Source organism: Aulostomus chinensis, chromosome 3 (genome assembly GCF_037954235.1).
Source record: "Aulostomus chinensis isolate RoL2024-O1b breed Wild chromosome 3, RoL_Achi_v1.0, whole genome shotgun sequence".
In the NCBI taxonomy this organism is placed as follows: domain Eukaryota; kingdom Metazoa; phylum Chordata; class Actinopteri; order Syngnathiformes; family Aulostomidae; genus Aulostomus; species Aulostomus chinensis.
The window spans coordinates 28,888,767-28,901,968 of record NC_141322.1 but is presented as its reverse complement, the minus strand read 5'-3'; the positions used below and the strand labels follow the sequence as shown (position 1 = coordinate 28,901,968).

General features: G+C 47.8%; 1 protein-coding gene across 1 annotated transcript; it reads left to right on the top strand.

The window, feature by feature from the left end:
• Positions 1 to 594: 594 nt before the first annotated feature.
• ippk (inositol 1,3,4,5,6-pentakisphosphate 2-kinase) lies at positions 595 to 12,208 on the top strand. The gene is made up of 14 exons (XM_086200171.1): positions 595 to 890; positions 4,521 to 4,580; positions 6,650 to 6,745; positions 7,301 to 7,367; positions 7,725 to 7,843; positions 8,274 to 8,363; positions 8,564 to 8,622; positions 9,287 to 9,359; positions 9,540 to 9,692; positions 10,009 to 10,120; positions 10,259 to 10,394; positions 10,484 to 10,586; positions 10,804 to 10,895; positions 10,986 to 12,208. Exons 1-14 carry the CDS (start codon positions 810 to 812, stop codon positions 11,236 to 11,238), a joined length of 1,494 nt encoding a protein of 497 aa, XP_086056297.1. The 5' UTR covers positions 595 to 809; the 3' UTR covers positions 11,239 to 12,208.
• The last annotated feature ends 994 nt before the right edge of the window (positions 12,209 to 13,202 follow it).

Genomic DNA, 13,202 nt, shown 5'->3' with positions numbered 1-13,202 from the left:
AAGCAGAAAATTTGCCATAAACTGTGGAGTCGTTCTGTTCCTTCAGTCCAATAAAGAGCAGCAATAGTTACTCGTGAAGATAATGGAAAAAAACAACTATTAATAAAGAAGATATCTCAATAAAATAAACATAACAAGATCACCTCACAAATCATAAATAGCTTAATCAAGATCAGAATAGAGACTTCAATCACGAACAATGTTTAAAATTTGTTTGATAAAACGATTAAACTCAAATTCCACATATTTAAATCAGTTTTCCCACATACATGAATAAAAAAGTGCTTTCTTTGGCAAATGCAATACAATGACTAGGCAAGGCTATGTTTTGTCAGAAAAAGATGATTTTCTTTAAATCCAACATTAAATTGGAAAACTTTCTTGTCTCTTTTTATATGTTGTGTTCAATTCTTCTTATTTTTTTCTTTTGGACTCATAAAGAGAAATCTCCAGGCAAAATGCCGTAGTCTTGTCTGATACCGGTTTTATTTTGGAGAATAATCGGAAGTAAGGCTGTTTGTATTCATCGTTCTTCAACTCCGCACCGGTAGGTGGCAGTAAAGCGCTCCGGGTGCAGCCAACCGTTGACCCAGTGACAAGAAGAACACGCTGGTAGAAGGAAGTAGGCTGTGGTGGGTAGGTGGCTGGGCAGCAGTGGTCGATCGGTCGGTCCTGGTTCTCCTGAACTGCCGTTGTCAGCAGCCCGGTGCCGTCAGTCGGAGTACTTGCATGTTCCCGTCTCGTCGCGTGTCACTTTCTGGACGTTAGCGGGAGCTTGTCGTCTTCGGGGGGTGGGGGGGTGGGTGGTGATGGAACTGGACAAAATGGACGAGAACGACTGGAAGTATCACGGAGAAGGGAACAAGAGCCTGGTGGTCTCACACGTACAGGTGAGTCAGCTCTTCGGCTAACGTGGTGCCAAGTTCGGCCAAAGCCGGAGCGGTCGGGGCACCCGGGGCTCGCCTGACATGTTTAACGGGCACCAACTCGGTGTCTCTGCTGACAGAAACTTTGTAGAAAACATTCGGAAAATGTCTTTTCTTTCTTTCTTTTTTTGGCCATAGAGTGAAGTGACAACTACTGTGAGTTACTTTGCCAGGAGGCTGTTGGTTGGCTAGTTTTAGCTGTCCTGTGTTAAAAGTTGTTAAGTTGATGAAACCGAGTCAAACAGCGAGTCTGAAAACTCCGCTAACGCGAAAAAAGAACCGCGACCTGTAAATGAAGGTGGATTAACGTCCAGTCCGAGTCACAGACTGACCGGCTGGCTGAGAGTCACTGGAGGGTAAATTCCTCACATGCTACCGGGGAGCTAATCTGACTTAGCCGCTAGCAGCTCCGGCTGTTGTGTTAGCAGGTGACACGCCTAAAGAAGCCACTTTCACGGCTAAATTACTGGCTGGCAGGAGCCGCCTGACGCCAGGTTCGTAGCAGACAGGCAGGCTCTTAAGCTGAGCTCGGTGCCGGCGAGCCCCCGCCAGCAGACCTGGACGGGTTCCCTGACACTCCCCTGTCAGCGGCTGTTGGGGAGACGTGTTGTTGACACCGGCCTGGTCTTGTTGTCACTGAGCAATCAGTGAAAGTGGTGTGAAGCCATGACGTCATTTGAGCAGCTTCGTAGACGTTACACATGAACGCTTGCAAAAACAAAAAAAAAGAAGAAAAAAAAAACGGAAGAGATGATCGATTGTGATTGTTTTCCGATTTTGAGTGGGAAAGTCGGTGCCTTGGTGATTAGAGCGCGATTCCAGGATCACGTGTGGCGATGGGAGAACTGGGAAACTAGTGTTTTGAAACTTTCTCTCAAAAGTGGGGAAAAAGGAACCAGTCAGCTGAAACGTTTGTACACACTTGATTCATCAAATGCACTGAGATTCTGCCTCTGCTCTCGACTGAACCACTAACAAGCCCCGAGCTTCAGCTGAAGCTTATGGTGTTGCTTGAATTGTGATTGTGGGTTTTTGTGTGCAATACTTCACCTTTAATATGTACCAGTTACATATATATATATATATATATATATATATATATAAATAAAACAAACAAACCCTGATGCTGTGTTCTCAGCTGCAGAGTCAAGAGATGAACGTTGTCTTTTCAACTTCCAATCTGGCGGGACACCAGCGCAGTATTAGCCCTGCAATAGTTGGGTTTTGCAGTGAGTATGTGTAACTTTACTGGTAGTTACACAGGTTTGTAATATTAACCACTTCAGGGTCAACAAGCTAGTGAATGCAACAAGGAAGGTGCGCCATGTTGGATTTCTGGCAGTGCCGATGTTATACGACCGATATCGATGTCACCCCTTTCCCACCTCGTCGTAGAGACCAGCAAGTCCCTTTTCTCCAAGGAATAAGCAGGCGACAGATAGAAACCATGCTGTGATGGAGTTGAGCGCTCTCTGCTGGTCCTAGGGTGCCATCGCAGCTTTTCTGCATTACAATAAAAAAACAAAACAAAAAAAAACCCCTGGAAGATTCCAGACTGACGCTCACCAACCAACCTACACACAATCCTCTACATCTGAGAGATGCCAGACTTGTCAGACGTAGTCAGCTGGTCGATGAATCAGTCGGGCTCTTGTCCCGCTGCCGGCCGACGCCTGCGCGTGGGTTATGACGGCGTCTCTGTGGTCAAGAACCTGCGGCACAGATAATATAAGAAGAGGAGAAAGATGTTGTCTTTGTCAGCTCAAGGTCCCTTTGGAACCAGCGTGAGATTCCATGAAACAAACGGGTTCTCATTTCCAGAGAGCAGAGTGAGGATCAGCTTCCTTATGAATGACAATTACAATGATAATAATATTAATAATAATTATAATAATAAGCCATGCAGCTACTTCCTCCCAAGCAAGATCGTTTTTCATTTTCCGTTGGCAGCCTCGCGAGCAGCCTCGTCTTTTCCACCGTCTCTGTAAAACCTCACATCTAGAATCTTAAATCTGTGAGGTCATTTTGATGACATTTCACTTATTTTTCATCTTGGCTTCAAAACTGGCATTTGTGGGTTTGCAACGAGTCAAACGACCTCACAGATAAAGTGATGTTCAGACTGAGGAAAATGGAGAGGAATGTGTGGAATTGTTGCACAGTTGCACTTCACGCGAATCGTGTCTGACGCTGCGCTCGACTGTCCTGCCCACCGTCTCGCAAACCCTGAACGAGGACAACCTGCTTGGGAGCCCGCCGGTATTTGGGGTCCTCCACTGTGTCTCACCTTGTTCTAAGAGTACAATAGGATAGGACAAGGAAGGACCTCGCGTGTTCCTTCAAGTGAAGACCAAAATTCACAAGGAGACAAAGGTGGAACTTGCAAGGTTCTGGGACGGGACAGTCGGGCTGGGGCGGGACAGTTGACGCCGCTGAAACATTTCCTGCTAATGTTTTGCTCTCGTTGAGGATCTCTGGCTTAAACCTCATACTTTCCTTGACTGTTAGCACCCGCTATCGCTAAAAGTCTAGGTAGTGGATGTGAACAGATTGCTAGTCTGTCGCACATCGTTGCCTTCTGAGGTGAACTTTGGTCGAGACAATTCAGAGTGATGGTTCGACAGAGTCAGAATGAGAGCGTGAGTGTGGAGGTCAGCCACGTTGAGCTTCGGTGTTTGAACTTCAGCTGGATTCTGGATCACAAATGGCTCTTAAAAACGATACTTCACCCAAAACAAAGTTTTTGGGGGTTCTTTTTAGCTGAATTCAAAGTGTTTTTTGGATTACTGAGCAAAGGACTGCATAAATAAAATGTGGATTATAGCTGACGATGTGTTCCCAAAGTTGTTAACAGTATATCGGTTCTGCTGTTAGCTTCAAGCTAAACCTGCACAACTGGTGAGTTCTGACCTCTGGAGCCCCAAACAAATTATTCAGGAAAGAAAAATGTCTTTGTTCGCTCAACACAACCATTTGTGAGTCCTTTTGAAGCCAAAATACACTTTATGGGTGAAGCAGGGCTTTAATCCATGTATATTGTAGTGTTGCTATGGTTACGGTCAGCGCCTGGGAGGGGCGTGGTCAGCTGCAGCTCGTTTGCATTAAAAGCAGCAGGCACAGAAATGTTTGAATCAGCTGTGAAACAGGAGAGTTTACTGGCACGCCAGAACCAACCTCCTGAATGTCGCAAGAACCAACAAGTACATTTACAAGTACACTTGTCAGAACAAAGCGTCTAACGTGTCACCTGCCAGAATGGAAACTGAGAAGAGACGGTGGGGTGGGGGGGGGGCTGCTGCTCGGGTCTAACGTGTTCCGGCCTCCACAAAGCGCACACACACACACCCTTCAACTGAAAAAAGAGAAAGAAAAGAAGCTATTAGCAAAATGCTAAACACACACACACACACACACACTCTGCCTGTCTGGCAGCTCCTCGCACCCTGAAGGTTTCAGAGTGGATTTATGGTTCCTGCTGGTTTCATCCCACCTCAGGACGGTGCTGGAGACGTTCCTGGATTCTCTCTGCCAGTCCGGATCCTCCCCATCTAACTGAGCTTCTTCTTCTTCTTCTTCTTTCCTCTTCTCCCGCAGCTCTCCAGAGTTCTACGTCTGCTCAAGTATCCGGCAGAAGACTCGGAGAACCCGCCGCAGGTACATGAGGGGACAGATTGAAAACCTGGTCCGGCTCACTGCTCAGTGAAGCACACAGTTCTAATCCCAATGAGGTCATCCGTCTCGTTTTGGAATGGGGTCAAATCTCCTCCACATCACATGGCGTTCAGATTGAGGGGCGGCAGGTCGATGATTTCAGCGATTCGCTCTGTCACGGAGTGAAAGTGTCGTGAGCTGATTGGAGTGTTGATGTGTCACACTCGAACTTCTGAACAGACAAATCAGACTCTCCTCATCTTCCAGCCGTTTGTGCACCTGAAACCGTTTTCTACTGGAAACTTGTTGTCTTTGGGTGTTTTGATCGTCCCGTTCTCCTAATATTTCACTGAGATGCATGGGGGGGGGGGGCAGTTGGTATAAACGTTCAGTGCGTCATAATTCATCATCGCTGGTATAAAACTAGCGTGCAGAATTTGTACATCTAGAGAGGACTGTGACGACACAGAGCCAGTTTCCCCCACTGAGCCCCTTTCATCTGCACGCGGTGGAGAGACTGAACTGTTTGTGTGCCCCCTGATTTTTAACGGGTGTGAAGGTGGAAGGCGTCGCTCCCCCCGCCCCACCTGCGTTCTTGAAGTTGGGCCCCGTGGTTTGTCCTGGGAGCCGGCAGCAAGAGAACACGTGACAACGTGACCTCCGTGGCAGAAGAACTCAAAACCAAATGGATAAACTGCTTCTAATCAGAACATCTTTTTCTTTGACACCATGTCACCGGCGTGCCGTGAGCACCTTCCGCTACCTCCTGGTGACGGGATTAGAACGACTGAACGCTGGGATTACCGGGGAACAACCTGAGCGACAGATCTGTTTGGATATTTTCTGAATAAATTTAGAGATGTGGCTCAGGTCCGAGATGTGAGAAGCCTGTTATCCACATTTACTGCCATCAGGTTCGGTGAAGCTGAACCTGATCCTGAACCATGGCTGGTACCAGGAGTAAATTCTGGCCTGGTGCTGAAGGGGGGGGACATCAGAGTTACCTCATAGAGAAGTTGAATCTGGAGACGTGCTAGCAGTGCTGCTGACGTGAACTCTGCAGGCTCATTCGGTTCCCTCAGACTCATCCTTCTTCTCTTTATCAGAAAAAAAACGATCTGCTGTTCACATAATGTAGCCTGAAATGACCGAGCACATGCCAGATGCCGCCAGCCCCGAGGCAGACACACACACACACACACACACACACACACACACACACACACACACGTCGAAGGGTTCATGCAGGGTGTGAGTACTCAGCCTGGATGAGAGAGGGAAAATAATGGCTAGTACTGAGTTATAATATTCCTTATTTAGGGCTGATCGAGTGAAGTATTGAACATTTTAGGTCCAAATGGATTTTGTTAAATATTTTAATGTATTAAAACACAAACTTTTAGAGGTAGAAATCATTTTTTTCCATCGTACAGAACTTGCTGGTGATAATCAGAACTAGGAGCCTCATGATGACCTCCAGAGCATCTCTGACTGTAACAGCAGTGGAGCAACTTTTTGAGAGGCGGGGTTCACCCTGGACAGGTCACCAGTCCATCAGGGCCAACACATAGAGACAGACAACCATTGGCTCTCCCAGCCACGCCTACGGTCAATTTAGAGTCTGGATTAACCTGGTCCCTCTTGATGTCTTTGGACTGTGGGAGGAAGCTGGAGTACCAGAGAGAACCCAGCAGGAACAGGGAGAACATGGAGACTCACACAGAGAGACCCCGTGCTGCAGCCGGGGCAGGAACTTGAATCTGTAACTGTCTTGCTGTGAGGCGACAGCGCCGACCACTGCACCACCGTGCCGTCCTAATCTTTTTAGTTCGTTCTGTGATTTTTTTCCTACAATGAATAGAAATGAGGCGATTACTCCGGCAGCCCTGACGACAGTCCTTCAGTGCCCCTTGGCTTGTGTGTGCGTGTGCATGCGCGCTTTGTGCTTCAGTGAGTTTAGGATAGGAGGTCTTCAGTGACCAGACGTGACTTTTGACGCGTTATTTCAAGTTTCAGATTATGTAAGCTTCTGTTTCTGTGTGTGTGTGTGTGTGTGTGTGTGTGTGTTTCAGACAGCGGAGCAGGCCTTCAGGCAGATCCAGAACATTGTTGACTTCAGCTCCAACGTGATGAGCAGCCTGCTGGGAGAGAAGTTCATCCACAGCGGGGTGCGCCGCCGCCATCATTCACTACGGGGCCGTTTATAAACATGATTTCAGTCTTAGTTTCATTGACAAGGCAAACAAGGCCTACACTCAACAGGTCCGATTACTACACCTAAATAACTGCCATCTGGTTACCACGGAAGGCGAGACCACAGGTCTCCCTTTGCTCTTCTTCTCTGGTGCTTTTCTGCAACTGCAGCAGAACTCAAGTTGGAGTCTTAGCTGCAGCAGACAAACCAGCCTGTTCTCCAGCTGTTCGCAGAACAACAAGTTCCGCTGCCACGGGTCTGTAGCTCGTGAAGAACAGATCAGATGCCGTCCAAGTTTAGATTCTTAACTGGAAAAGTTAACAATGGTGCATCTGTCAACATGTGGAGCTCCGTCAGAGATCACAGCTGCTCATGTGCTCTGATGTTCACAGGCATGTGGCAGCTTACAGTGGCAATTTATTTTTGATATATTTTATTGGTTCTAAATTAAGGGGGGGGGGTGTGCTGGGCTCTGGCACAGTCATTCATTGAGTCCCACGATGAACTCTGTATTTCTTGCTCTCCACAGGAGGTGGTGAAACTGCCCCTGGAGTTTGTGCGACAGCTGTCAATCAAAGTTCAACATCAGAGACCTGGTAAGACTGCAACTAAACTCGTGGGATCAGAATCTTTTCATGATGATGATGATGATGCATTCATCAGTTCAGACAGAGGGGGAGCGGAGCATCTCCCTGCTGCTCCTCTTAAACCTCGTTCTTATTGTAGCATTGGATTTCCGTCTTGTGTATCAGGTAGAGATTCTCCACCGTGCGGAACTCGATACTCAACCTGGGTTTTACTCTGTTTAACGTGTTGTTAATCGTTTTGTTGTCTTTGTTGTAAAGCTTGTTGAGGGTTTTTTATGAAAGGCGTTGAACAAATAGAATTTAGAATTATTATCTTCACTGTAGAATTACTTAAAGTGCGCATGTGTGTGTGCGTGTGTGTGTCAGCGTGGCGCTGTGATAAAGTGATGGACATCTACAGCGGCTGTGCTCTCTGTCTGCCCAACCTGACATCTCCAGCCCTCCACCAGCCAACACACATCCCTCCACTCTGCATTGAGATCAAGGTACACACACACACGTACCACTGACATTTTTTGAGAGAGGAGAACTTCCTCCACAGAGCGCTGCTCCAAGGAAGAGCTGGTGTGTTCCGTGTGGTAAACCAGCAGCAGTGAACCTGGCGCTCCTGAGTAAAGATCCAGGTCGTCTGAAATACATGAGTATTAATCACAGAGGGAGCAATGATTAAATAGCCTTCATTGTAGCAGCGTCATCGCGAGCCCATCAGTGGGTCGTCGTCACAGCAACCCCGGCTCGACCTCGCCTACACACAGGTGTCTGTCAGAGCTCACGTGCAGATGTTTCTAGTGCCGATATCTGAGGTTTTCGGGTAACTTTGCTCAGTTAAACGACAAATCGGGTGTGTAAGTGTCAAGTGTGTGTGTGTGTGTGTGTAAGTATAAGTGAGAATCAACTGCCGCTTTGTGTTTTTAGCCTAAATGTGGCTTCCTGCCATCTGCCAAACACGTCAGCAGAGAAATCAAGACCAAAGTGTGCCGCTTCTGCATGCACCAACACTACAAGGTAACCACATCGCAGCGTTACTGTAGAGCACTACTACTGCAGAACTTCATTAACAGTTCAGTTCGGTTTATGGAACTCCAGCACAACTAGTAGTATAACACAAATGTGCAAATACAACTGCAGAGCGGCCGGTGTTTTGTAGTTTCAGTCACGTCTCGACTCCTCATTTCTCTGGTTCTGTGTTGTCTGTCTCGCTGTAGGTGGCCAACGGGAAGTGGAAGAGACGCAGCCTGTACTGTCCTCTAGACCTTTTCTCAGGGTGAGAGAGCTGCTGCTGTTGATGGCTATTATCAAAGTGTACGCCGGCGTGAAAACAGAGCAGCAGTCCAGTGCAGTGGCCGCTAAACACTGGTGCAGAGCAGCAGTGTGGCCCCCGCGGGAATTCCTGCTGAATTATCTAATCCAGAAACCAAACCACAAACTATGTTCTGCACACATTTCCTGTACTTCTAAAAGATCAACAACAAACGTTACGTACGGCTGCATGGTGGTAAACACTGGCAGGTAGCAAACACATGCTAGCAAGCAGCGTAAAAGTAAAAGTAAACAAATAGGCAATCACAAGTAACCAGGAATAAATGCGACAGTTCCATAACTGATCCAGCCGACGTAAGGAAGGAACTAGCACGAGTCAGTGAGAAGGACCATTGATAAACAGACTTGGGGGAGAAACGATCCCCTTTCAGTGGTTCCAGTCTCCAGCTGCAGCAGCCTATATGTCGTTAGCAGGAAGCGACACATGTAGGTAGGAAACGGCCCATGGGGGGTTCTGTATGTCAGCAACAACCAGAAAATGTTCCAACATATATGGCCACGAAAAAGGTCCTCAAGAAAGTTTTGGGGAGAAATCTGTAGGAACTAAGTGTTGCGGTTTTGTGTGCCGGCCAGCAAGTGAACACGACGCCGTCTGGTTTCTCTTTCAGGAACCGACAGAGAATGCACTTTGCCATCAGAAATCTGATAGAGGAACCTCAGAATAACTTCAAAATCTTCAAGGTGAGAACACAAGTATCTGTTCCTCTCCTGCATCACGTGGAACATCTAGCAGAGCTGCTGAGGAACAGTGTCACACAGTCAATCTCTGAAGTCCAGTAACGTTCAAGTCTCAGTTCAGTGACTGAGTAATTATGTTTCACGTGATTATGGTGCTGATATTGAGCTGTGTGTGTGTCTCAGGGGGGTCAGTGTATATACAGCAGCACGGAGGGCACTGATGACTCCTTGGACCTGAACTCTCTGCTGCATCATCTCAGACCGTACTTCCTGTATGGAAACAACCGGATCAACAGTCACATGACCAGCAAAGCTGTCCTGAACGACTTCATTCAGGTACTTTGACTGATGCCAGGTGGTTTAGATCCAGTTTGTCAACTATGCACGCCACCCAATCTCGCATCCTATAGTGAAGAAGCTGTCGCAATGGCACAGACTTTGTGTGTTTCCTCATGGTTCCATGACATCACCCTTCAGGTATATAAAATGACAGAAACTCCATTGTACTGGCACTGCTGTTTGTGCTGCAGGGGTGTGTAGCAGTTCAAAAAAATCCTGGTCCAACCTTCTTCCTTTATGCATCACGGATCAACCTGGTGTCACTTTGGGGTGTAATGAGTGATCGAGGGTGTGTTTGTGTATGTGTGTGCAGGTTCTGGTGAACGCCCTGCTTAATGGAGGTGGAGGCGTGATGACAGACAGACGAGCGGAAGGGCGGAGTACCTGTGAGGAGAGTCTGTTCAACAAGGAGAGGATTCGTCACGGTGAGCAGCCATGTGGCCTCCTGCATCTCACTCTTGCTCACCACTTTGTGTCACCATTTGGCAAAGTTTGAAATTCAGTGAAACACCTGAACGGAATCTGTTAAAGTTGTCTGAGCAGAGCCTCCCTCGTGTTTGCAGCCTCCCAGGGTTTGCCCAGCGACAGCGTTCTGTTCAGGATCCTTCAGACTCAAATGTTGGACTCTTTGGACATCGAAGGACTTTATCCTCTGTACCGCCGCGTGGAGCAGCATCTGCAGGACTTCCCCAAGGAGAGGTACTACTACTCGAACTACTACTTCCCTGAGGAAGTAACACATTAAGGCGCTCCGTCTGTTCTCTGACATCACGTTCTACCTCTGGCAGAACTCGTCTGCAGATAGATGGACCCTACAATGAGGACTTCCTGGGGAAACTGCAGAAGTGTCCGACTGAGGATGACGGCTCAGTGGACTACGCTGTTGCCAAGGTCAGAACAAATACTCCCCAGTAACACAGGAAGCTCGGTGTGTGTGTATACACTGGTTTCCTGTTGTAACACTGGACCCAGATTAGTGATGTCACACCCAGAACTGAGAGTACGAGACCTTGTCTGAACTCCCACAGCAACAGCAGCTGGTTACTGTTTTTAGGAGTGAGTCAGTCTGAAGCTGTCGGCGTCTGACTCCTGCCTGTTCTAACTTCAGGTCCATCAGTACCGTGTTGCCATGACAGCCAAGGACTGCTCCATCATGGTCACCCTGGTGCCCAGCAGTGACGAAGAGGAGGATGATGAAGGGTGAGTTTAGTACTGATTTTCACTGAGACTTGAACAAATCACAGACTAGAAACCAGTGAATCAGACACTTGCTCTTCCTGTCTGTTCCAGTCTGTTTGGTCAGAGGCGGATCAGGGACTTCCTCTCTTCCAGGCCTCCTGCTTTCTCCTACTTGATCTCCATTTTGGACCTGGACCCCAAACCATTTGACAGCATCCCCTGCCAGCTGCGTCTGGACCAGAAAATCGTCTCCTACTACCTGAGGAACGGCGGAGCCTTGCCGAACGGTCCTCTGCCGCCGCTGCCAGGCATCTTCACGGCTTCAGAGAGGGACGATTGCCGGCTGCTCTTCCACCCCGTCTGATCGTCCGGTGAAGACGAGCACTGACGGACCCCACAAGTCTAGAATCCCTGCTGCTCAGCAACTACATCATCTCGACCTACAGATGTTTCTGTTACCGATTCTAGAACTTTTGCGTCGTCATGGCGACCAACTTTTCACTCCTGTCAGGTGGTGAATTCCAACGTGTCTGTGGTGTCATGATTTTGTATTTATTAGAAAACCTGTTTGGGGCTTTGCTCCTTCCTTTGGTGCCGGCAAGTTTGGGTGCACTTCCTGATAGGAGTGACGCGGTTGCCTTAGCAACAGTGTCTGACCCTGTCTAGTTGTGCATGGCAGCGCTGCTGACAGTGAAGTGCCAAAAAAGAAAGTGGAGTGGAAGTGTTAGTGGCAGAAGCAGGTCATCAGGTTGTGATGTCATTTCCTGAATGTATGCGGGACCTCTGGCAGGTTTTGGCACCGAGGCAGAACCAGGTCCTACTGTGTCCGCTGAGGTATCACCATGGCAACTGGAGCACGAGTTACTGTAGTTATCAGTTCAAAGTTGAGTGCAGGTCAGTATTCAGGTGAGGGGGCTGTAGTTATACCCATAATCCTCCGCTTCAAGTCAACGTCAGCAGTTTCAGACGGTCATTTTATACCAGAGTTTCTTTTTGCTGCCTGAGACGCGTTGAAGAGAAGGTCAGCGAACGAAGAGGGGAGCCGGAACGGCGTGGTTTTCTCCTGTAGGTGGCAGTCTAATTTCAAAGGTCAAATATATTCATCCTCTTTGCCCGTCAGGAACAAGTGTCGTTAAAGGGCAGTTCACCAAATTTACAAAAACAAAACAGCAACATCTTGATTTCTCTGCAACAGAATAAATGTTTTACTGTTTATTCAGTAAAACTTGGAAGTTGAATTGAAAAAACAAACAAACTGGAGAATGTTTTATGTCAGGGGTGTCAAACTGGTCCAGTAAAGGGCCGGTGTGGCTGCAGGTTTTCAATCCAACCGAGCAAAAGCAACACCTGATCCAACAAATGAGCTGTGTGGACACAGCTTGATTGAGTTAAGTTGAATCAGGTGTTGCTCTTGCTCGGTTGGAATGAAAACCTGCAGCCACACCGGCCCTTTACTGGACCAGTTTGACACCTGTGTTTTATGTCCTCCGCTGTTTAAGATCGACCACCTGTCGGAGCTCAGTAATGACAACTTGCTGATGAATTATTCTCTTTGTTAGGTTCGTATTTGTGGCCGAGCTGCCGTGTTGGAAGTCATCTGATTATGCAAGTCGCTTCGTTGTATATATGTGTTAGTAATTTGGTTTGACTGACCCTTGAAGTCGGAGCTGGGACCTTTTGACCGTGAACGGTCGTCCGAGCAAACATGACTTTAGTTTTGAACGAAGCACGTTATTTTAACTCACGATTGTTGGGTTCAGCTGCCTCTGTTGTTGTCTAACACTCCTCTGACTAACCTGGTGATGCGTAGCTACGTCACATTACACCCAAGTCGTATGAACATTTGCTCCCAGTTTCAAGTGTGAGTTTGGTATTTTGGTGTGCTGGTGGATCCAGGTCACCTCTGACTCACCAGTAGAGAGACGGATGTTTGGACATGGGGACGTCGTAGAGTATTTATTATTACCTGCATATGAACTGTGACATGGCATCTTTCTTTTTTTCTGAGGTCAAGTGGGTAACGAGTTTATTCACTAGGAGACTAATGTGACTGTAGCCTTGCAGAGGATTTTTCCAAGTGAAGCAGCAGAAGTAGTGACGACTAACAGAGCAGAGACGCCTTCAGGCTCCTCACCAGAGGTCAGAGGGTCACTGGGCTGTCCCAGCATCTCTGAGCTGCTCCGCTGTGCCATAAGTGGCTTGTTGTATGTTTGTCCATGTGCCTAAATGTTCCGTTAGGACTGGAGAAGGGGGGTGGGGGTGCTGCTGATGCTGCTGCGTGCGCGCTTGTGAGTTAAAAAAGAATTCACTGTTACAGGCTGCGTTCAC